The sequence below is a fragment of the Xyrauchen texanus genome, chromosome 5 (assembly GCF_025860055.1).
Source record: "Xyrauchen texanus isolate HMW12.3.18 chromosome 5, RBS_HiC_50CHRs, whole genome shotgun sequence".
NCBI classification, from domain to species: Eukaryota; Metazoa; Chordata; class Actinopteri; order Cypriniformes; family Catostomidae; genus Xyrauchen; species Xyrauchen texanus.
The window spans coordinates 13,487,642-13,512,608 of NC_068280.1; the positions used below are offsets into that span (position 1 = coordinate 13,487,642).

Below are 24,967 nucleotides of genomic sequence, written 5' to 3' on the forward strand. Positions count from 1 at the left end.
GCATCCTGCCCTCTTGATAACAGTCGCTATCGCTTTCATTCATAGTGCTCTCTTCGCGCCGAAACACTGGCTGACAAACCAATTTGTGTAAGCTACAGTTAACCGACACATTGCAAATATTTCTTCAAATATAGGAGTGGAGCGAAGAAAGCAAGCCTTTTTCTGTCCAACTCTATAACTGTTAATTACGCAGACGGACACATCATCATCATCTTCATCATCATCCAGCTAACGGTACTGCAGCTAGCCAGAGGACGTTATTATATTGTTATAACACAATAACACAAATTAGAAAAATCTCCTACTATATTTACAAAGCAATTCACTGAGAAGTAATTATGATTAAATTGAAAAGAAAATAAATTTAGATACTTTAAAGAGATTTCCTGCAACTTATTTATATTTGTATCGGTTGTTCGGGTTGCTGATGTTGCTATTTACTAAATATGTCCACCCAACGAAAAACGATTGTTAAAAGCACATAAAGTTTTACAATATATGATCTTAAATCGTTATAAATGTTCTCTTCTGATCGCAGATGTGTCTATTAATATCGGGGTCAAAGTGTCATGGGATCAGACCCTCGGTAAAGATAGTTTGCTGTTTGAAATTCAGACTTCGATTGGCTATAAATCTGCTATGCTCTGTCGTAGTCATTTAAATAATGTTGAATGTGATTCTTCACGAGTTGTGAATTCGGATGTCATCATCCTCCGGTCAGCAATCGGTCATTTCAATTTTTGTACTATTCATTTTCTTATCCAAATAGCTTCAAATGTTGAACACCTAGAAGTCTGAAACCACTCTCATCTTGACCAGTCTGTTTTGTGAATTTTTTCACAGCAGTTTGTTTTCCTGTCAACCCTTTTTATGTCCATGAGTCGGGAAGGTGAAAATAGGCGCTCTTCACCTTTAACGGCTATTTCCAGTAAACACGCAATCTGGGGTTCATGCAAATTCACTTGTATTAGATAGAGTCTGATTTGTGACACCTTTCACAATCACGTTTGATTGCGATTGATTGTGTTTTACTGCTCTGCCCCCTTTTCTTTGTGTAATAATTACAATATAGGCTGTCATTGGATAAAGCCATCAGAGGAATCAGCTCATAATTCTAAAAACTGACAACTAATAGTTGGCTTTAAAAGACCTTCATGATTTGTAAAATTTTTCACAGATCAGTTTTTGTCATTTAAACCTTTTTTGAGTTCTTGAGTCAACAGTTTACCTGAGAAATCAGTGTTATAGGCTTAGTATTATAATTGTCCCATTTGTTAGTCTTTCTCTTTCATTTCCTATGGCGGTTCAAAAATGACCCGGAACACCACGAGTGTTAGGGCTAAACTCATCAAATCCAGTCCAGTGTTTTTTGTGAGTTCAGATGGCAAATGAAAGAAAAGTAACCAAGCCTTGGCCCACTGAGGTGAATGAAACCATTTTATTAGAGAAATCAAAATGGGTCAAAAATGACCCAAACACTGGGGTTAAATAAAATGACTAGCTAGTTCACATATCATCGATATCAGTCAAATCAATGTCTGAAACTTTTTACAAATCCAGGTTTGTGTAAAACTAGTGTTTTTCCATCATAATTATCATGTGTTTCAAGAACTCAAAAACCGGTTAAATGACAAAAACTGTACTGTGAAATAATTCTCAAATCAGGATGGTCTAAATAAGTGTAGTGTGGCCCATCTAGATGGCCATTTTGGAGAATTATAAGGAGTTTATTGGTTTTATGGCTTATTTTATTCATACTTCACAATGCAAATGTGCATAACGCCATCAAAATGAGTCAAATAGATCTGTTAAGGTTTTCTCAAATCCAGTATGTCTGAAACAAATGTTTTCATGTGTTTGCAGAATGTGTCCCCTAAAAGCATTTAACACTGATTTCTCAGGTAAACTGTTGACTCAAGATCTCAAAAAAAATTAAAATGACCAAAACTGACCTGTGAAAATATTTACAAATCATGAAGGTCTTTTTAAGCCTACTATTGACCCATCTAGGTTGTCAGTTTTTAGAATTATGAGCTGATTCCTCTGATGGCTTTATCCATTGACAGCCTATATTGTAATTATTACACAAAGCAATGGGGGTAGAGCAGTAAAACACAATCAATCGCATGAACCCAGATTGCGTGTTTACTGGAAATATCCGTTAAAAGGTGAAGAGCGCTTATTTTCACCTTCCTGACTCATGGACATAAAAAGGGTTGACAGAAAAACAAACTGCTGTGAAAAAATTCAGACTGGTCAAGATGAGAGTGGTTTCAGACTTCTAGGTGTTCAACTTTTGAAGCTGTTTGGATAAGAATACGAAGAGTCGAAAAATGTAAATGACCGATTGCTGACCGGAGGATGATGACATCCGAATTCACAACTCATGAAGAATCACATGCAACATTATATACATGTCTACGACAGAGCATAGCAGATTTATAGCCAATCGAAGTCTGAATCTTTACTGCAGTTTGGATCAGAAGCTCCTCCGAATAAAGAATGACAAAGATTTTTCATTGAGACGTTTTAATGACAGTGTTTTATTTACTGAATATTTGTAGATGAAGTTGCGGTGGGGCTGGACGTGTCTCTTGTTACTGTCCATCTCCATGGTAACATGGGCCCAGGAGGAAGAGCTGGTGGGTGAAGAAGAGGCTCAAGTGGAGGATGGAGATGTGGACATGGAGACGGACAGCAGCGAGAACACTGAAGCAGATGCCAATGTGTCTTTTCAGGTCAGACACCTCTAATTGCAAAGATAAGTTAAAGTGAACAAGAAATACTGAATATTAAATAATGTGTAACTAGACATTAGGGCTGTCAAATTAAATTTGAATTCCGAATATTCGTCGAATTTAAGAAAAAAAATTCACATTCGAATGCTAAAACCAGTGTTCTTACAAGGTGCTTGAAGTACTTGAATTTGGCTTTTTCAAATTGAAGTCCTGGAAAACCCCTGAAAATAGAATTTTTTTTAACAAGAGTTGATTAACTTTCTGTGACTTAAAATACGTTGCTTAAATCATTTAATAAATGAAATTAATTTATTTATTTACAGAAAAACACCACACTACAATTGCGCATCAATTTCGTCATGAATGAACCAAGAATTGTTACTGTGAGAAGATATAGTTAAAGATGCATATTGAGATATGTTGTACTTGTAATACGTGGTGTTTAAAAAAAATAAATGAACTGAATGGTTAAAATATTTGTATTTAAAATAAAAAATAAAGAATTTGTTTTAATGACATCTCAAGCATAGTCCTTGAAAACAAATTAAAAAAGTGCTTGAAAAGTCTTTGATTTTACATTGAAGCATCTGTACGAACCCTGTAAAACTGTGTATTCGAATTTTGGATTTGTGTCATGCAATGACGATGACTTCAGAAAGACCAGACACATACAGTTTAACAGAAAGCAGGTGTCCCAAGATGCTTTTTAAATGTATTTTTAATTAGACACAGAATCTAAAGAACAGCACTCCTGGATGAGATGCTGAATAACAAAACAAACTGAAACAAAAGACATTCGTCTAGTGTACATTTACATAGAAAAACAAATGGATGGCTGGAAAAGCATTCGGTGTGAACAGCCCCTTACAGTTGGTGGAGGTACTTTGCCATTGCGCCTTACTCTCTCAGTGAGCTTTTTAAACGCTTTGTCTGGAAAGATGTTCAACTTGGAAACATGTGTCTCGAGATTCTCATGTTCGGTTCTAGTCTGATGTGTTCCATCTGTTTGAACAGCCCCTGGCCTGGGATCATAGTTTGAGCCACTTCACCACAGAGTTCAGCCGAATACCATTGCTATATTGCTACTCTACATACACTGTAGTGGATAAAAACCAATGTGCTATTTTGCTGTTATTATGAAGCTTGAGTCAGAGGTTGTATACTGTGGCATCAGTTCAAGTGCAACACCATGTGGACTGTCAATTGAAGCTTTACCCCCCTCCAATTTTTGTGTTGACTTAACATTAGAAAATATGGGCCAGATAAAACCTTTTATTTATTTATTCATTTTATGCACATTAGTTAAAAATGGAATGCAATTTTTTTTAACAGCCAGGAATGTTATTTGCATTAATAGAATGGTGTTGAATGGTTTATGTATTTAATGTGCCCTTTTGTGGACCAAGGAAACAACGTCAATTTAAAAAAATCTGCTGTTTTTAAAATTTGAATATTATTCTAATTTAGAAAATATTTAAGGTAAAAATTCGAACTTAGTTTCTCTGCCCACTTGACAGCCCTACTAGACACTGATAAATATTTACACAAAATGGCTTGTACCCTGCAGTTTTGCACAACATTCGTGTTAACTGTAAATATCTGTTATATTTCAAATTGACAGGTATCATACAAGACTCCAGTTCCAACAGGAGACGTCTTCTTCACTGAGACATTTGATGATGGTTCTTTGAGCAGGTTAGTGAACTGTTATAGCACAAATTGTCTCTCAAACCTTTGATGCAGAATTAATAATTCACAAAGAAAAAAGGTATTCCTAAAACGGTATATACCTCTAGAAAATTTAGGCAAGGCAAGGCAAGTTTATTTATATAGCACATTTCATACACAATGGTAATTCAAAGTGCTTTACATAGAAGAGATTAAAATAAGAATAAAAATAAATAAATAATTTGCTCTGGAAAATTTACAGCAATCTTCTGTTGCTTGGACAGATCTGTTGCTTTCATCTCAGTGATTTTGGGGAAGCGGTTGTGAATATGTTTCCCCGTCTGTCGCTCTCTTCGACGTTGTGTCAGAGAAGCGACACTAGGGGTCTCTCTTGAGCACCGAATATACCTCTGATCTATGAAAAAAGGCCAATGAGAAGTTGGCAGCCAGTATTTGCATACCCCGTCCCTGGACATACGGGTATAAAGGCGAGGAAATACTAGAGCTCATTCAGAAAATTTCTTCGGAGCCAATGGTTGTGCATGCTGTTCGTGTGAAAACACACCTGTTCCTGTATTCCTCTGATGCTCGGCATGCTGTTGGACTGAGGGCGCATTACAGTGGCGATTTCTCCTGGATTGCCCCTGGGCTCTTTGACCGTGCAGAAACCCAAACTCTAGAGAGTTATTTAAAAGAGTGATTTCCTCTAAAAGAGTGATTTTCTCTAAAAGAGCAAAATACACAGCAGTGTTTAACGTTCTTTTTAGGACGCATCTTTATAAAGATACCCTTCCACCCCTGTGTAGTTCCTGGATGCGGTAGGGTGCTCTCCTCTTCAGACGGCCACAGGTGTTGTCTCGTGTGTCTGGCTAGCAATCACACTGAGGCTGCATTTGTGGATGGTTCATGCTCTCACTGCGAGGGCATGAACATGACAATGTTGCAGTCGTGGCTCACTTTCAGGCCAGCACGCCCAATCTGAGGCTGACGCTCAGATATCCGACATGCATTCCCGGGCCGCCGCCAGCGTGGGCTTGGACTGGAACCCCTCCCGTCCTCCCCACAGCCATCACGGCTGGATGACTTGTTCCTGGGGTCCGGGCGCCGCTCACGGCCGGACATGCCGCTTCCGCCCTGCACACCATGGCCCTCCTGCAAGTCCACAAGGCCAAGGCGTTTAAATAATTGTACGTGGGTAGCCCTGATCCCGAAGTGCTGCAGGAACTGCGCTCAGTGACCGAACTTGCCCTTAGAGCCACGAAGTTCACAGCGCAGTCACTCGGGCAGGCGATGGCCACCCTCGTGGTCCAGGAACGATACATGTGGCTGAACTTGGTCGAGATGCGTGAGACCGACAAGGTTCGCTTTCTCGATGCCCCAGTCTCCCAGTTCGGCCTCTTCGGCGACACCGTCAAGGACTTTACCCAGCAGTTCTCCGCGGTGAAGAAACATACGGAGGCGATCTCTCATATCCTGCCCTGCCGCAAGCCTGCCGTCATGGGCCATGAGACGGACGACCCAGAGCCCAAGACGTTAGCTCCGGAGATGGTAAGACCACTCCGTCCCCCGGTGGAGGGCCGGGAGGAGAATCTTCTTTTGAATTTATTTCATTTGCCGCTCCCCTTAACCGGGGCAGCGGTACCCAAATTCTCAATAAAAGAGCTATTTCCTTTGTCTCTGGGTCATCTGGCCCGCAAATGCCGTTCTCACGGCATTCTGCCACTAGATCTCAACAGTCCCGGCATGCTGGATGCGGTCCCAGATCCGCCTTCAGCCCTACGACTGTCCCCTGGCCGACCGGTTCTGACGAGTCCAGAGGACGCCATTACAAGACCTCCTCCTCAGTCACTAACCCACCCCCTGCTGGGTGGGCGGAGCAAGGTAAGTGCTTCGAATTTTTTCTCAGCACCAGAGCCTCGGGACGCATCCTTGCCTCCCAACGGCGTACTACCTGCGCCGCCCCGCTGCTCCGCCCCGCCGGATACCTCAAAAATACTCGTCCCCTTGGTGCCCCTAGCACGGAGATTGGATGCGTGGCTCTCACTTCCCAACCCGTCACGCTGGCTGGCCCGGACCATCCGACTCGGTTACGCAATTCAGTTTGCCAGGCCCTCACCTCCCTTCGAGGGCATCCGCTTTACCGCAGTACACGGCGAACATGCCAATTTCCTGTGCACGGATATCGCTACCCTTTTACTCAAAGACGCGATAGAGCCTGTCCCTCCAACCGAAATGAAGAAGGGTTTCTACAGCCATTACTTCATTGTACCTAAGAAAGGCTGCGGCTTACGACCGATCTTGGACCTGCAAGTTTTCAACCGAGCTCTGCTCAAACTCCCGTTCAAAATGCTCATGCACAAGTGTATCTTAACATGCGTCCATCACCTAGATTGGTTCACAGCGGTAGACCTGAAGGACGCGTACTTCCATGTCTAAATTCTGACACGACACCGACCCTTCCTATGGCTCGCGTTCGACAAAGTCGGCATGTCTCTGTCCCCTCGCGTCTTCACGAAAGTTATAGAGGCAGCTCTTGCCGAGAAGCCTGCATCTGCATACACAATTACCTCGACGTCTGGCTCATACTGGCCCACTCCAGAGATTTACTATGCGCTCACAGAGACCAGGTGTTCAAACACCTCAGCCGCTTGGAGCTTCAGGTCAACCGAGAAAAGAGCAAGCTCCTTTCTCGGCATGGAGTTAGACTCAGTCTCAATGTCCGCATGTCTCACCAACAAGCTTGCGCAGTTGGTGCTGAGATGCCTCGCCAAATTCAAGCCGGGCACAACGGTCCCTCTAAAACTCTTCCAGAGGCTCCTGGGGCATATAGCATCCTCCGCCGCAGCCACGCCGCTGGGGTTGATGCATTTGAGACCGCTTCAGCACTGGCTTCAGACTCGAGTCCCGAGATGAGCATGGCGCCGCGGCACGCACTGTGTGACAATCACCCCCGCCTGCCGCAAAACACTCAAACCCTGGACAGACCTCTGCTTTCTACGGGCAGGTGTGCCCCTGCAGCAGGTGTCCCAACGCGTCCTGGTCACTACCGATGCCTCCAGATTGGGTTGGGGCGCCTTGTGCAAAGGGCACGCAGCTGCAGGCCTTTGGAGAGGGGCCCCGCTGCGCTGGCATATCAATTGCCTAGAGTTGATGACTGTTTTCTTTGCCCTGCGGAAGTTTCTCCCATTAATTCGAGACAAACATGTCCTAATCAGGTCAGACAGCACCACTGCGAGTAGCGTACCTAAATCGCCATAGCGGCATACGCTCCCGCCACATGTCACGACTCACCCGTCGTCTCCTCCTTTGGAGTCAGACCTTCCACTCAGGTCGCTGCGTGCCACTCACATCCCCGGCAAACTCAATGTGATAGCGGACGCACTGTCACGACAACGCTTGCCCAGCGGAGAGTGGAGGCTTCACCCCCAGTCGGTCCAGCTGATTTGGGAACGATTCGGCAGAGCCCACGTAGACCTGTTTGCCTCCCGAGAGACCTCCCACTGCCCGCTCCGGTATGCCCGAACAGAGGCTCCCCTTGGGGCAGACGCACTGGCACACAGCTGGCCCGCGGGGCTATGCAAGTACGCATTCCCCCCAGTGAGCCTTCTTGCACAGGTGCTGTGCAAGGTCAGGGAGGACGAGGAACAAGTCACACTAGTGGCTCCCTATTGGCCCACCCGGGCCTGGTTCTTGGACCACCTACCGTCATAGACACGATCAACCAAGCCAGAGCCCCTTCTACCAGGCAGCTCTACGCCCTGAAGTGGCGCTTGTTCGCAGATTGGTGTTCTTCCCAGGCTGAAGACCCACAGAGGTGCGCAGTTAGGTCAGTGCTCTTATTCCTGCAAGAGAGGGTGGAAGGGAGGCTGTCACCTTCCACCCTAAAGGTGTATGTCGCTGCTATCATGGCTCACCACAACGCAGTAGACGGCAAGTCCCTTGGTAAGCATGACTTAATCATCAGGTTCCTAAGAGGCGCCCAGAGGTTAAATCCCTCCCGGCCAAGCCTTTTTCTCTCCTGGGATCTCTCGGTAGTCCTCGCGGGCCTCCAGAGACCTCCCTTCGAGCCGCTAGAATCAGTTGGACTCAGGGCCCTCTCTCTTAAGACTGCCCTGCTGATCGCGCTCACTTCCATCAAGAGGGTCGGGGACCTGCAAGCGTTCTCTGTCAGCGACAGTTGCCTGGAGTTTGGTCCGGCAGACACTCATGTGATCCTAAGACCGCGACCGGGCTACGTGCCCAAGGTTCATACCACACCCTTCAGAGACCAGGTAGTGAACCTGCAAGCGCTTTCCCCGGGAGGAGGCAGACCCAGCCCCTTCGTTGCTGTGTCCGGTACGTGCTTTGCGCACCTATCTGGACCGCACGCAGAGATTTAGACGTTCTGAGCAGCTCTTTGTATGTTTTGGGGGACAGCGATAAGGAAACGCTGTCTCCAAACAGAGGCTTTCCCACTGGGTAGTAGACGGCATTTCATTGGCCTATCACACCCAGGCCGTGCCCCCCCCCCCCCTTCGGGTCCGAGCTCACTCAGCAAGGAGTGTTGTGTCCTCGTGGGCACTGGCCAGGGGTTCCTCCCTGGCAGACATTTGTAGAGCAGCGGTTTGGGCAACACCTTTACGAGATATTACAATCTCAGGGTTGAGTCAGTTTCATCCCGATTTTTCTCAGGTCCGAGCCAGTAGAACTCGGTAACACGCTGATGGGCTGGCCGGGTGAATCGCTTGCATATAGCGCCATTTCTCTCAGTTGAGGTAAAATTGTGCGTCTTTTTTTCCCAGGAGATTCCACTTCTCGAATCACTGGTCGATTCCTCCCTAGCTCTCATGGGTCCGCAGTTCAGCGGAGGAACTTGCCGACCCAATCCACTGCGGGTACTCAATCTACCCTGTACTGGAATGGGTGCTCCACAGGGTGAGGACCCCTACTCGGACTCCCCCTGTGTGTATTCTCCGCGATACGGTCCCCTTACGAAGCAGACCCGCGTTTTCCTTAGGCAGTTCCGGCTGCCCTCCGGTCGCCATGTTGTAGCAACTCCCCCTCGCTGAGGCTGGATCTACCACCTTGCCACTCCCACGTGTCGTCAAAAAACACATGTGATGTATTCACCACTTTACCTCTCCGCCGGGTAGGTGTGGTCTCCGCAGGGTCTTTTCCCCCTGAAAGAATAGGAAATTGGGTAAGACCCCCTTCCCTCGATGCATGTAAGGGCCCCGGCCGTCTATTGCCCTATGTGAGAAACATAGAGAGAAAAAAGGCCCGGCCAGGCTCCCAGGTTGGCAAGTGTCGTCTTGTTCCCCTGTCTAGGGTAACCAGAAGGACTCCGACAACTTTTTTGGGGCATTGGGGAAGGGTACGTGCAGTCTGATACAGCCGGTCGTTTGGCACGTTAAAAACACCTGCCCGCTCATGTGTCAGCAGATCACGTACACGGCTCATCGCATGGCGTGATTTAAATTGGACCCCTAGTGTCGCTTCTCCGACACAACGTCTCGTTCCCTCCATCAGGGAATGGAGGTTACATCCATAACCTAGACGTTTTCTTTTGTGATTTTTTTAAATCATGCATCAAAGGCTCAAGATATAATTTGTTAAAACACAATATCACACCCTTAATGGTTAAAAATGGTTTTATAGATCTGTCCACTATAATGGGTGCCATGCATTTGTCAAGGATTGTTTATTCCATATTTGCCTATATTTGTCAGTCAAGTAAAAGTCATGATGCAATGCTTGTTTTTTCTTTGTTGGATTGATTTTTCATGCTTATTATTTTGTGCAGCTGGCAGGTGTCTAAAACAATTAAGGAGGATGCTGATGAAGATATTGCAAAATATGATGGTTAGTTTTCCAGCATGGCTTTCATGCTGAAAGAGTTGTCGATATTTAGTGTAGCTTTATCTTTGTTTGTGCCGATTTGTAATTTAATCAATAATATATTTAAATAATGTATAACCTTTTTTAATTAGAATTTATCTCATGTCGGTAGGTAAATGGGAGATTGAGCCCCTGAAGGAAAACAAGGTGCCTGGTGATCTGGGCTTGGTGCTTAAATCTCGTGCTAAGCACCATGCCATAGCGGCTCTGCTTAACCGACCCTTTGTCTTTAAGGACAAGCCCCTCATTGTCCAGTGAGTGGTTTCTTTAGTTACAGATACCTATGATGACTTGCCACTTGAAAAATAAAGCCTTTACATTCTATCAAATCTTGATCTTTGCAGGTATGAGGTAAATTTCCAAAATGGAATTGACTGTGGAGGAGCTTACATCAAGCTACTGTCAGATTCAGAGGATTTGGACCTGGTATGTTTATTGACTGCTTGACAGACATATGGCAACGCCCACTGTAGAACATCTCTTAAACGGATAGTTCACCCAAAAATGAAAATTCTCTCATCATTTACTCCATATACCATACCAGATGTGTATGAATTTTTTACCTGCAGAACAGATTCTAAGAAGAATATTTCAGCACTGTAGGTCCATATAATGCAATTGAATGATGATCAGAACTTTGAAGGTCCAAAAATAAAATAAAATCAGCATAAAAAGAATCTATAAGACTCCAGTGGTTAAATCCATGTCTTCAGAAGTGACATGATAGGTGTGACTGAGAAACAGGTCAATATTTTAATCCTTTTATTGTAAATCTCCACTTTCACATGAATGTGAATTTATAGTAAAAAGGACTTAAATATAAGATTTAGAATCTTATCTGTTTGGTAACCATGGCAATTTAAATTAGGACAAAATTAATTTTTAATGTAAAATTTCCTAAGTGCATTATCTTAACTACAGATAGGAACAGATGAATACAGAAGTATCCTAACTTGCAAAAAATCTTAAAAACGTGTCCTAACTTTAGGACAACCCCACTGGCGTCCTAACTAAAAACTTATTTGAAAACCAACGGTATCAGTTACAGTACAATACTGTGTATCATAACTATAGCACTGTCCGAGAATCACGTTACATTTATTAGTGATACAAAATGAAGAGCAGCGATGTTTGAAGGTGGAAATGCTTTTGGAAGACTCAGATGATGTGCTGCACTTTGACAACAAAACACTAATAAATAATTACAGACTCCTATGAAATATGATAATGTACTTATCAAACTATTATTTCTGCAGCCATGAAATTATAAGTCCTTTGATTTTGTTTCTACGTTAACACCTATCTAATGTTTACTTCACCACAGCCGTTTGCGTCGATGGTTGCTTGGTAACAGACATAAGAGTTGATTAATGTACGTGATGGGAGCGGATATCTGGGATGTCATGAAAGTATGTAAATGATAAGAGAATTTTTATTTTTGGGTGAACTATCCCTTTAAATAGATCTCTGTCCTGTAAAGTGCAAAGTGCATAAAAATACTGCTTTCACATAAACTGAAGTAGTAAGATGCTGATTTTAAAGGATAAGATGATTTAAGATCAGTAAAATGCTCTTGTAAAGAAAAACATGTTATATGTATATGTATGCATGCGTCTTTTGACTCACAGAAGCAGTTTCATGACCGGACACCCTACAGCATCATGTTTGGGCCAGACAAATGTGGAGAGGACTACAAACTGCACTTCATCTTCAGACATAAAAGCCCCCATAATGGAGATATGGAAGAAAAACATGCAAAGCGACCTGATGTCGATCTGAAGAAGATTTACACCGATAAGAAGACTCACCTTTACACACTTGGTGGGTGCTATGAAATGTGTTGTATCCTTCCTACGTCGTACATGAGAACTGATGTCCCAGATATAATTTAAAGGGATAGTTCACACAAACATTAGAATTCTCTCATCATTTACTGACCCTCATTCCATCACATATGTGTATGACTTACTTTTTTCTGCTGAAAACGAACAAAGATGTTTAGAAGAATATTTCTTCTGAATGGTGACCAGAAATGTCAAGCTCCACAAAGCATATAAAGGCAGCATAAAAGTAATCCATAAGACTCCAGTGGTTAAATCCATATTTTCAGAAGAGATATGATAAATGTGGGTGAAAAACAAATCAATATTTAAGTCCTTTTTACCATAATTCTCCTCCCTGCCCAGTAGGTGGCAATATGCATTAAGAATGCAAATCTCCAAACAAAAAAAGAGGAAGAAAGTGGAGATTTTTAGTAAGTGGGACTTAAATATTGAGCTGTTTCTCACCCAAAATTCAATCATATAATTTCTGAAGATATGGATTTAACCACTGAAGTCTTATGGATTCAAACTTTGACTTTCAAAGTTCTATCCACCATTTACTTGCATTGTATGGACTTACAGAGCTGAATTTCTTCTAAATTCTTCTAAAAATCTTCATTTGTGTTCTGAAGAAGAAAGAAAGTCATACACGTGGGATGGCATGAGGATGATTAGAGAATTGAAATTTTTGGACAATCTATTCCTTTAATTAATTTATATTAATTTGGTGAAAAGTTAAAATAATTGCAGGCATTTTTTTACCTTAATGTTTCTATATTATTACATTAAAAGTGACACATAAATTTAAAGCCTGATGTTTAAATTTTACAGTTGAAATATATTTTGCCCACATGTAATGATTTGTATTGAATGAATAAATGGTAAGTGATTCATTAGTGATGATTTTTACATGTTCTTCCCTTTCTAAGTGTTAAATCCAGACAATAGCTATGAGATCTTTGTAGACCAGTCCAGTGTAAGCAGGGGAAGTCTGTTGACAGACGTCATTCCACCTGTGAACCCTCCTAAAGAGATAGATGATCCAAAAGACTCCAAGCCAGAGGACTGGGATGAGAGAGCCAAAATCCCTGACCCAGAAGCAGTCAAACCTGAAGACTGGTAAGGCCTAAGAACATTGAGGAAGGTCAAAATGCAAAGAACATTTTTGGGATGTAGATAGAGTACATTATATACAGAGAACAGTTCATTGTTGTGACAACTATCTCTATTCAATTTCCTAGAATTGCTAGCAAGTACATAGTAAGAATCCTGCCTATATGCTGAGTCATTTTAGTGACAGTCACAGATATGGAGAATGAAATGTACATTTGTGTGCTGTCGCTATGACAGTGGTAGGGGGAGCCCCTCTTTTTTCCCCTACATCTCTCTGTCTCTCTATCCAGGGATGAGGATGCTCCAGCTAAGTTGCCTGATCCTGATGCAATCAAGCCTGAGGGGTGGCTAGACGATGAGCCAGAATTTGTGTCTGATCCCACTGCAGTAAAGCCTGATGACTGGTGAGAACAGAAGTGTTTTCTTTAATTCAGTGCCTTGTGTTAGTGCTCAACGAGGAGCTTCACAGTTTGAATTGAGATTATAATCAGAATCACTTTATTTGCCACTCTGAATATTCAACAGCATATGACTTCAGTGGCAATGTTCACAAATCCACATACTAGAGGGGCAGCATTTAGAATACAAAACAAGAGCAACTCACCTATTCACTATGTACAGATTCAAACAAAGCTAGAGACTTTTAGTGGCTGGAAATAGTAGTTAATATCTTGTACCAGTCATTAATGGAAGAGAGAATAAACAAGCAGCTTTTGTTTGTTTTGTCATTAAACACTGAGTTCCAGTCTGCACAAAACAGTCACTCTTCTGGACTGACTGGCTGGTCTGGAGTACACAGATTAACCATGTTAATGTGAACTCTGAGGTCCATGATAATTATGTGGATTTTACCTCAACTCAAAGTCAAGTCCAGTTTGTCCTTTTTTTTGTTTACAGCATATCTTACATTGAAAAGGCAATGTGTGATGCCTCTATTGAGAAAGCATCCTAGCGTCCCTTTGTCTGCATTTCTTCTGAGAGACAGACCACTATTGATACAAGTGGCAGACAATCATCTGTTATACACATAGTTTTAAATCTATGTAATACACTACGATGTAATTGTATCTGGATTTATTTATTCCTTTTATAACACCCTGACATTAATGTTTTCTCTCTCTTTCTCTCTGTTAGGGATGAGGAAATGGATGGAGAATGGGAGGCTGCTCAGGTGCCAAACCCAGCATGTACAACTGCTCCTGGCTGTGGTGAATGGAAGCAACCCATGGTCAATAATCCTCAGTATAAGGGCAAATGGAAAGCTCCTCTCATAGACAACACCAACTACCAGGTGCTGACATCTGAAGTGTTAAAATGTCATTGAGACACATATTTTATTCAGTTCATGCAAATGTCAAAATTCTTTCTGTATCTGTGCTATAATAGTCTGAAACAATTTTATCCTAATTTTCAGTTTACACCTTACAACCTTTCCTTTTGTCTTCATGGTCCTTTACGTTTAACTAGTTTTGATTCAGGACCCAGATTTCACACTGGACATTAAGTGGCGATCCAACACCGAACCAAACCCCGCAACCTGTATTAAATGTAGTCTGGGTTATATTTTATTTTACCATAGATTCGTTTGTGAGATTTGTTCATGGTTTTCAAGGATGAGGGTATGATACTTAAACTGTCCATGTTGGCATCAACCTTATTTGGTTAGCTCCTACCTAAGTGACAGGTGAATTTACACAGAGAATTTGATGGGATGCACAGCCTTTGACATCAACAACAAAATACATTTTGTTTCTCCCTTTAGAATTTTTTTTTTTTTGTGTTGGTTATTCATGTTTTTGAGATGTTACAGACATCAGAATGATCTTTATTGCCAAGTATGCTTACACACACACACACACACAAGGAATTTGTACATAGAGTGGCATAAAACAAATAACAGATAAAAAAAAAACAAGCATTAATGTTGTTCAGGTATTTTATATACAAATATACAGTTATGAGCAGGTGATGTAATGTATTGAAGAAGAGATAGGATATAAATAAAATATCAGTCCCAGTTGCATAAGAAATTAGCATAATACTTCTGATTCAAAGTAATGGCTGGCCAGCATCATCCAGTCACTGCCAACCAAGTTTATACATTATAAATTCTGAATCTATGTAATCTGATTAAACTGAAATTTCGTTCGGATTTTATTTATTTGGCGCTTTTATCATAAACGATTTACAGTGCATTTATTATGGGGACAATCCCCCCCAGAGCAACGTGGAGTTAAGTGCCTTGCTCAAGGACACAATGGTATTGGCTGTGGGGATCAAACCGGAACCTTCTGCTTACCAGTTATGTGCATTAGCCCACTATGCCACTACCAATCCATTTGCTCCCTATTTAGTGAATGATTTAATCTCCAGTGTGCTGTCTATCTGCACTGGTCTCAGAACAGTTCGAAATGCAAAAGCCTCTGAAAGTTAAATTTTTCAGCTTTTGGATCAACCCACTGATTCGCAATGTGATGATAATGCACTGTAAATATAGAGTTTCCAAGGAAAAATTCCACTGAAGTACACATTAGTGTAAATTGTGATTAACAGCGTAGCATTTCGTGACAAATTATTCAAATTTTAAAAAGGGTATATCTAATGAAACTAGGACTCTATTCGTATGACTCAAACAGGTTTCAATGTAAAAACTTAATTAGAATTCTTACCAGATGTTGTTTTGTTGGCATTTCTCCCAAAGACAAATGCTGCTGTGGTCGATACCATGTTGTTTTGTCACATGTCTTTTGAAGGTTTAACCCTTTACTGACAGCACAGAGTCTCCTGAACTGAGTTGCGTGTAGCGAAGCCAAAAATACTAAGTCTGCGCATGTGTGGGTCCCATGGGGTTAAGCTTGCACTATTATATTCAGTGGCTTTGTTTCTATTTGTTCACAGGGTGTGTGGAGTCCAAAGAAGATCCCAAACCCTGACTACTTTGAGGATCTGCATCCGTTTAGGATGCCTTCATTTAGAGCTGTTGGTCTGGAGCTATGGTCTATGACCTCGGACATTTACTTTGACAATTTCATTATTACTCCAGAGAAGGAGGTGGCAGACCGCTGGGCTGCAGACAGCTGGGGACTCAAAAAACTGGTGGCTAGTGCCAATGAGGTTTGTCTCTGTCTCTCACACAGAGTTGTATTGCATTTTTGCTCAGGCTATTGTAGTTCACTAGGCTTTGGTTTGATTCATTTACTCAGACAGTCTCTTTTTATCTCAGCCTGGAGTGTTGAGTCAGTTGGCACTGGCTGCAGAGGAGAGGCCCTGGCTGTGGGTGGTTTACATCCTTACTGTTGGTCTGCCTGTCGGACTGGCTGTGCTCTTCTGCTGGCCAAAGGTAATGCCTGACCCCAATTAATGCAAAGGGAAACACTTGACATAGCAGGTCTGAATGCTCTGGAATTAAATGATACACTGAATACAGCTGTCATGACAGACATTAAATATTGCATGGGGGAAAAGTATCACCCTTTTGCTGTATTTTATTTGAATCAAATGGAGCTTTGTGTACATTATATTTATTCTATTTCATAGTCCATTTTCATCACAATAGAGAGATCTCCTTTACTGTCGTAAGTGAAACCGATATCGTGAAGAATCACCTGTACAAGCTTACATTGTATTTTCACATGTATTCATTTAGCGGAAACTTTTTTTCAAAGTAACTTGGAATTTTAGCTATATTGCATTATAAAATTATTAAATGTCATGCAAGAGCACATATGTGTACTGGTTGGGCGAGTGCAAATCTCTCTGCTCACATGCAGATTTACTTCGCTCTCGCACAAAACTGGACGCTCACTCTCAAATATATGCTGTTCTCTTATGAGATCTCCCTTCTTTTGCGGAGGGTGTGTGCGCATGCAAATGTGAGCAAATCAAATGACAATTAAAACGTCAACTAAAACATGTTGCGACTCACCTCTTCTGACGTCTTTTACCTCAGTAGAAAACATTCCTTCACAAGTTTATCTAGGACGCATAAAGGATCTTCCAGAAGTCATGTGGCTGCACATACATAGAAAACATGAAAATATGTAGAACAAAATTGCGACGTGTCCATTAAGAGTTCAACATGATAATAGGTCAGCGTGTCTTCATGTGTTTGTGAAAAGTGCAGTTTCACATACAGATGGTGAGTGGCTCATGTGATGCGATTTTATCACAAATATATGCCAAAAAACTATTAAGTAATCCCATTGTTATAAGGACAAACATATTTAATTAAAATTATTCAAAATATGGTTTCATATTATTAATAGAAATATTTCTAGCGGTTAATCACACACCGGTGTATGACGTATTGACGAGTGAATCTGTCACACTGAATTTAAGGTTATTTATCATCATTGGTGAATTGCTCCAATGCTTTAAATATGATGTATTTTGCTAAAATAACACCAGAGGACAATAACTGATATACTTTAAATTAGGGCTAGGTATTACCAGCCACCTCACGATATGATATTGTGATTCGATACGATATATCACGATACATCATGATATCATGATTCAGTTCTGATTCACAAGCATTCAGTTCCAAGTTAGATGTATATCAGTTATAATGTCCATTTTGTTTACAAACAATATGAAAGAAATTCTCTCTCAGCTAATTATTAATTTTATAGAGGACTTTCTAACTTAGTAAATTACAGAAATATACATTTTAACAAATTTTATCATTAGTTTTTTTTATCATTTTAGTCACATTTTAGCTTTTTAAAACTATAAAAGAAATTCCATGCATTCATCACTAAATATGGTTTCTTGAAATTGCAATTATATTGAATATGTCCTAGCAACAGCATAGCAATAGCATTGCACCCACATCATAATCTGCATTGTTGCAGCTAGTTTTGTTTGTGCAAGCACCACTTTACCAATGTTTCTACAGGTGGACTCAAGCTGAGAAACTTCAAGCTCAAATCCAGTGTTTATTTTGCATCCACTGCATGGTTAGATCCACATAAATCTCAGTAAAGTTAGCCTTGTTTTGAGCTCATTACAGTTGGTCAATCTGGTTTATCATGATAGCTCTTTTTTTTTTATAGTTTAGGATTAGCTTGCAGGCACAAAATCCTCTAAAAGAGGATTTATTATTGGTAGCATAGCAACAACAGACAGTTGATGACTTACCCTGTAAGGTTGTACTGGTAAATCATCAGATATGAAATGTGTGTTTTATATGTGTGTGTTGCAGAAGTCAGATGATGACTATGTATACAAGAAAACTGACAAACCCAAAGCAGAACAAGAGGAGGAGAAAAGAAAGGATGAAGAAGAAGCAGCTCCTGAAGCTACTGGTTTGTAAAATGATTTGCTTTCCATATGTTTTTCATTGTTTTCCATTTCCTTTGTAGTGCTTTTGACATTTAGAATTCTTGGTTATCTACAATTTTCCTCTTTTTGTGAATGTCTCTTTGTTTCTCTCTTTCCAAGGGGAGGAGAATGAGGATGAGATGGAGGACGGAGAAGCTGGAGGAGATACAGAGGAAGAAGAGGAGGAGGAGGCCAGTAAACCAAATGACATGCCTTCAGAGGATGAAGTAAGAGATGAGAAAACTGCCAAATTACATATTAGTTTGGACTAAGAATGTTCAGGATTTTTCATAAACGATTGCAAAAGCAGGGATGCAAAGTATTCACCTTTTGGTTAAAGTCACCTTTTTTTAAACTAATTTGCCCAAATTGTTTGGTAAAATGATCTACATTGTACTTATTATAATCACTTTAATTTGTTTTCGAAGCGCTTACCGTCCACACTGCCATTTTCAAACGTTTCCCATAAGTTGCTCGTCCACACTGAAATGTTCAAAAAGCTTAAATCCCCTTACTGTGCATGTGAAAATAACTTAAGAAGCACTGCCCTGCGTCATTTCCATGTACGGTCTGAAACGCAACTGTCCTCGTGTTCCAGCGATTCTGAGTAAACTTAACGTCACATTTGAAGGAATGCAATGTGAAGGTTGCACAAAGTAACAATCATATTTAACAACATTATCAAAGTGAATACCAAGTACATCATGGGCCACCATCTTGATTGTTTTTGGTTGAATGGATCACTTGACTGCATCACATGACAACAAATATGCCCACACTACAACGAGAAGACAGCATTTTAAAATGTTTCCTATTGAGAGAGTGTTTTCGAAAAGCTCAGTTTTCGCTGGACAAAAGCGCTTTCTCAGTGTGGACGGAAGGCCAAATAGCGAAATTATTGCGTTTTTAAATGAGACATGGCCTTAGCTTAATCACTTAAAAAATGTTTAAATACAACAAAAATCAACTGAAAATATAACCCTGAAAAACCTGCTATGACTTTCTCACCTTTCATGAGTTTGCTTCTTTGAATTACGGATGGGAGAGTATTTCGAAATATTGCGAATGCTTCTTCAAGAGACAGGGCAGGATTATCGCTTGTTATACAAATTAATGTTAATTCAGTGTAAATACTTATTATTTTTTATACATATTTATTTAAAAATGTTTCTCTGCAAAAATATGTCTCTGGACTAGGGAAAGAAACAAGTAAAGCTGTTACATAATATAGAGGAATTTCAATTGCAGCCCATCATATTTTTCAGGACGTTTTCTGTTCAGTTATTTTGCATGTCCTGCAAATCAGAGTGATCACAGAGAATGTAGCAAATTATTTGAAGGTTAATTTGTTTGTGATAATTGTGATAATTTGTTTCTTATAGAGAGGTGTATGAGAAATTCTTATTATTTTAGCATTTATATTGTGTATTCTTCAAACATTAAAAAAAAAATACAAAATTTAAAAAGGAAGGAAAGCGTAATACATAAAAAAAATGTGTATTGATAGCTCTGTTTTACTCTTGATATATTTTCAGTTTATTTTAATACACTCACCTAAAGGATTATTAGGAACACCTGTTCAATTTCTCATTAATGCAATTATCTAATCAACCAATCACATGGCAGTTGCTTCAATGCATTTAAGGGTGTGGTCCTGGTCAAGACAATCTCCTGAACTCCAAACTGAATGTCAGAATGGGAACGAAAGGTGATTTAAGCAATTTTGAGCGTGGCATGGTTGTTGGTGCCAGACGGGCCGGTCTGAGTATTTCACAATCTGCTCAGTTACTGGGATTTTCACGCACAACCATTTCTAGGGTTTACAAAGAATGGTGTGAAAAGGGAAAAACATCCAGTATGCGGCAGTCCTGTGGGTGAAAATGCCTTGTTGATGCTAGAGGTCAGAGGAGAATGGGCCGACTGATTCAAGCTGATAGAAGAGCAACTTTGACTGAAATAACCACTCGTTACAACCGAGGTATGCAGCAAAGCATTTGTGAAGCCACAACATGCACAACCTTGAGGCGGATGGGCTACAACACCAGAAGACCCCACCGGGTACCACTCATCTCCACTACAAATAGGAAAAAGAGGCTACAATTTGCAAGAGCTCACCAAAATTGGACAGTTGAAGACTGGAAAAATGTTGCCTGGTCTGATGAGTCTCGATTTCTGTTGAGACATTCAGATGGTAGAGTCAGAATTTGGCGTAAACAGAATGAGAACATGGATCCATCATGTCTTGTTACCACTGTGCAGGCTGGTGGTGGTGGTGTAATGGTGTGGGGGATGTTTTCTTGGCACACTTTAGGCCCCTTAGTGCCAATTGGGCATCGTTTAAATGCCACGGCCTACCTGAGCATTGTTTCTGACCATGTCCATCCCTTTATGGCCACCATGTAGCCATCCTCTGATGGCTACTTCCAGCAGGATAATGCACCATGTCACAAAGCTTGAATCATTTCAAATTGGTTTCTTGAACATGACGATGTGTTCACTGTACTAAAATGGCCCCCACAGTCACCAGATCTCTACCCAATAGAGCATCTTTGGGATGTGGTGGAACGGGAGCTTCGTGCCCTGGATGTGCATCCCACAAATCTCCATCAACTGCAAGATGCTATCCTATCAATATGGGCCAACATTTCTAAAGAATGCTTTCAGCACCTTGTTGAATCAATGCCACGTAGAATTAAGGCAGTTCTGAAGGCGAAAGGGTGTCAAACACAGTATTAGTATGGTGTTCCTAATAATACTTTAGGTGAGTGTATATTTAGGCAATGAATACATTTATGTTTAGTATGAATTTAAGATCGGGCAAAAAAATTATTATCAAAGTATTAATAAAAACAATCTTGTCCAACACAAAATCTTAAATCTTTGAAGCTGTACTTTACAATGCGGTTGGCATTATGACCAAAACTAAACAAGTGCTTTGAATTTTGCAGACATATCAGAAGTGTTCCATCTTGATAATTTTGCACAGTAAATATTATTGGAATCGGTAAAAACATCAAACTGATTAAATAGCCACGTTATTTGTTGTTGGTAAGCTCTCAAAGAGTAGAATACAATCACCCAATTTGTTTTACTCGCAGACATGTTACATGTAAACAGGTGCTGTTTATGTGCTACGTTTTCGCTAATAACTTAAACCGTAATAACTAAAAACAGAACAATATAATGTCACATACCATTACTTGGAGGGAATTCTCATTAAAACAAGCCAACACACAATGTAATTGGATGCAGAGCTCATTAGATAATCCACACGGAGAACAATGTGCACACAGCACATAATGTGAAATCTGACTAAAAACACGTTAGCTTTTCTTGGATCAGATGACACCATCGGAAATGATGTTGTACGTTTTCCAGCATCATGTAATGCTTAACCAATCATATTAGGATTCAGATCTCTGCAACCAGAGGAGGAAGTCATCCAAATATGGGCAGAGAGGATCATTCACTCTAATTACATATGGCCACCATGAGATGGTGCCAAGTACATAACACAGACTCAATGATAGCTCAAATGACTAGGGATGTAAATCAGACATTTCATCACAATACGATCTTATATCAATTCTCTTGGCCTGCGGTGCAATATTTGCCGATACTTTGCAATACGATTTCGATTTGATTCAGGGCCCTGCGATCAATATTCCGATATTATGTCCCTATTTTACACAATCAATTACACTGTTTTTGCCCACAAATGCAACCAAAATATAATTTGAAAATGTTATTGAGCTCTCTGAAAAGTGCAAATTTAAAATCCACATTTGGGACATCCACAACAAAATAAGGTACTTCAGATGTTGAAAACAAATATACAGATAATAATATTAAAAAAAATAACGTCACACACAAGTGATCAGTACTCGTTTGATTACAGCATATTTTTCAATATAATCCCAATCAAAGTACTTACATACCCATAACTTGTTTCCAACTATCCGTGCAATCTGCGGTTTTCTTGGCTACAACTTTCACAGTTGTAATGAAACATTCTGTTACTAACTGTGATAAATGTTAGTAAGGGTGTTGATGTGTAGATGTGTTAAGTCTTGTAATTGATGCTGGATGCTGAGCAGATGTTTATCTTTCCCTCATTAGTGCTGTTCAGAGTGCCTGCATTGTCAAGACATTTCATATGATAGTTGAACTGCTCCATGGTACTTTTAAATAGAAAATTCTCATGCAAATTTCAAATGGGTCGCATGCGCAACGATATAGATGGAAGCCCGAAGTAATCACGCATGAGGAGTGCCCGGTTAACGCACACGCACTGATCCTGTCACTGGTTTGGAGCTCTCGTTTCACGGGAAGCCCGGTTGACGCACGCGCACAGTTAGCAGAGTACAATTTGGCCTCACAGACCCAGCGCACATCCTTGTCCAAAATGTAAAGTGTATTTAGCACTCATAAAGTGAAATTAATGTAATAAGGTTGTTTCATCGCCTGACGGAAATGCTTACAGATGTGGCTGATATGAGAGTATTAAAATAAAGGTGCATCTTAAAAAAAAAATCTGTATTGATATTTACGTGTTGTATCGATAACATTGGATCGTTGGTTATTGGTTCGATGGATCATTACACCTCTATAAATGACAGAATGGAACTGAATGAGATTTTGGTACTAATGTCTGGATGCTTTGGAGAGAGAGCATACATTTAGTCATTGTTGTGGTTGCATTCGTAATTAGTTCTTATGCACAATTATTATGTTTTTTTTTTGTACTCTTTTTTTTTTTTTTTAGAGGCTTTTGTACACTTGGAGATGTTTTTGGACACTAGGATAAATTATTTTTGTAATGCTATAGCTTTTGATTGCTTTGTCATATCAACACAAATTTTTACTCAGTTACAGGTGACATGATTGGGAACAAAACAAAAGCAGTTTTTTGTAGCTACCTTAACACCCTGAGGTATATAATGTAAAATCAGTCTAATAAGACAAATTTTTAAGCTGAGTGTCTCATAATTTATATCATTAAATATAATTGAAAAGTTTTCTTTAAAATGATACCAAACAATTGACCCTCTGGGTTTTTTTGTTTTGTAGAGTTTCAAGCATTTCATTTGGGGCATGCCACTGAAACTGGAAATCTTTTAAAACACCTTCAGAGCTTAAAGTGTTAATTTAATTCACTATTAACGCATTACTGTTAAAAATATCGTGTAAATACAGATATGAATCATCAATCATTAAAACTTCACTTTTTGGTTCATAAAATAATTCAGACATTTCATTTGACAATGAATTTAAGTCAAATAACATGCCTTGTAAATACAGTGCAAAACATACTAATCTTTTTGTTAAACTTTTGCAGATGAAGGATGCTGATGAAGAAACCCAGGGCACAGGAAATAAACGTAAAGCTGTGAGAAAGAGGAGAGTACGGAAGGACTAAACAAACACACCTCGTTTTTCCCCTCATTCTCTCTTCCCTCTTATTCCTCTGCCTCTCTTTAGCTGCATGATTTTGGCTTTATGCCCTTTAGCATGCAAAAATCGGCAAACCTAGTCGCTCTACTGAAGAGGTCATTCTCCCATCAGATTGAACCTCGCCTCCACATTTTAGTCTTCCACTTTGATCTTATTGGTTATTGTTCAGATTTAGATACAAAAGTTTACCCTGCTGAGTTTTATTTTCCTTTTTAAGTTATTTTCTTATTTTTCTTTTTAGATAAGGATTCAGTTAGTATTTTCCCAGTATTTCCCTACTAGTAAGTAATGTAATTCCAAGTACTCTGAAGGAAAATGTACAATGAATATTTTAGGAAGATGAACTAGTTTATGATCACCTCTATAATATGTTTCAGCTCTTTAAGTTATTAAGTTGTGAGTTCTAAGTTATGAGCTTTTTAAATTGATCAAATTGTGCTGATTGTATTTATTGATTCTAACTTGTTTGAAAAATGATAAAATTTTATTTAGACATAGTACTTTATAATATTGCTTTCTACTGAGTCATTACCACAGTTAGCTGGCTGTGGAGAAAAAGCTGTGCTTGTTAGACCTGTTACTGTCTTCACAAAACATCTATATCAGAGGAGTGCATTATATGGATAAGTATTTCTTTTTTGGCATTGAAACAAGTCATTACACAGATCACTTAACACTGTAGCCATGGGCCCAGTTGTAAGCACACTGAAAACACTTCCATTTATTCCTGTTTGACATCAGACTGACTGACATGAAACCATTGAGCTTTTTAAAAGCAGATTTGGTTGTTTTTTTTATTAAGTGATGAACAGTTTTGTTTTTCTGCTATTCTCGGTCATGTGTTCAGCCTTACGAGGACAGTCTTTTTGTTTACATGTTTGCAAACTGTTCATTGCACTTGGAAATAAATATTTACTATAAATGTCTGCGTGCACTGTTGCCATGACTTCAGCAGGAAGAGAGTTTACTCGC

At 40.2% G+C, this 24,967-nt stretch overlaps 1 protein-coding gene across 1 annotated transcript; it reads left to right on the forward strand.

Moving 5' to 3' along the window:
* Positions 1 to 24,967, forward strand: LOC127644333 (calmegin-like). The gene is made up of 15 exons (XM_052127468.1): positions 1 to 234; positions 2,565 to 2,738; positions 4,360 to 4,433; positions 10,189 to 10,247; positions 10,396 to 10,537; positions 10,628 to 10,709; positions 11,912 to 12,104; positions 13,036 to 13,225; positions 13,510 to 13,623; positions 14,354 to 14,510; positions 16,118 to 16,333; positions 16,443 to 16,559; positions 18,423 to 18,525; positions 18,662 to 18,768; positions 23,880 to 24,967. Exons 2-15 carry the CDS (start codon positions 2,565 to 2,567, stop codon positions 23,958 to 23,960), a joined length of 1,809 nt encoding a protein of 602 aa, XP_051983428.1. The 5' UTR covers positions 1 to 234; the 3' UTR covers positions 23,961 to 24,967.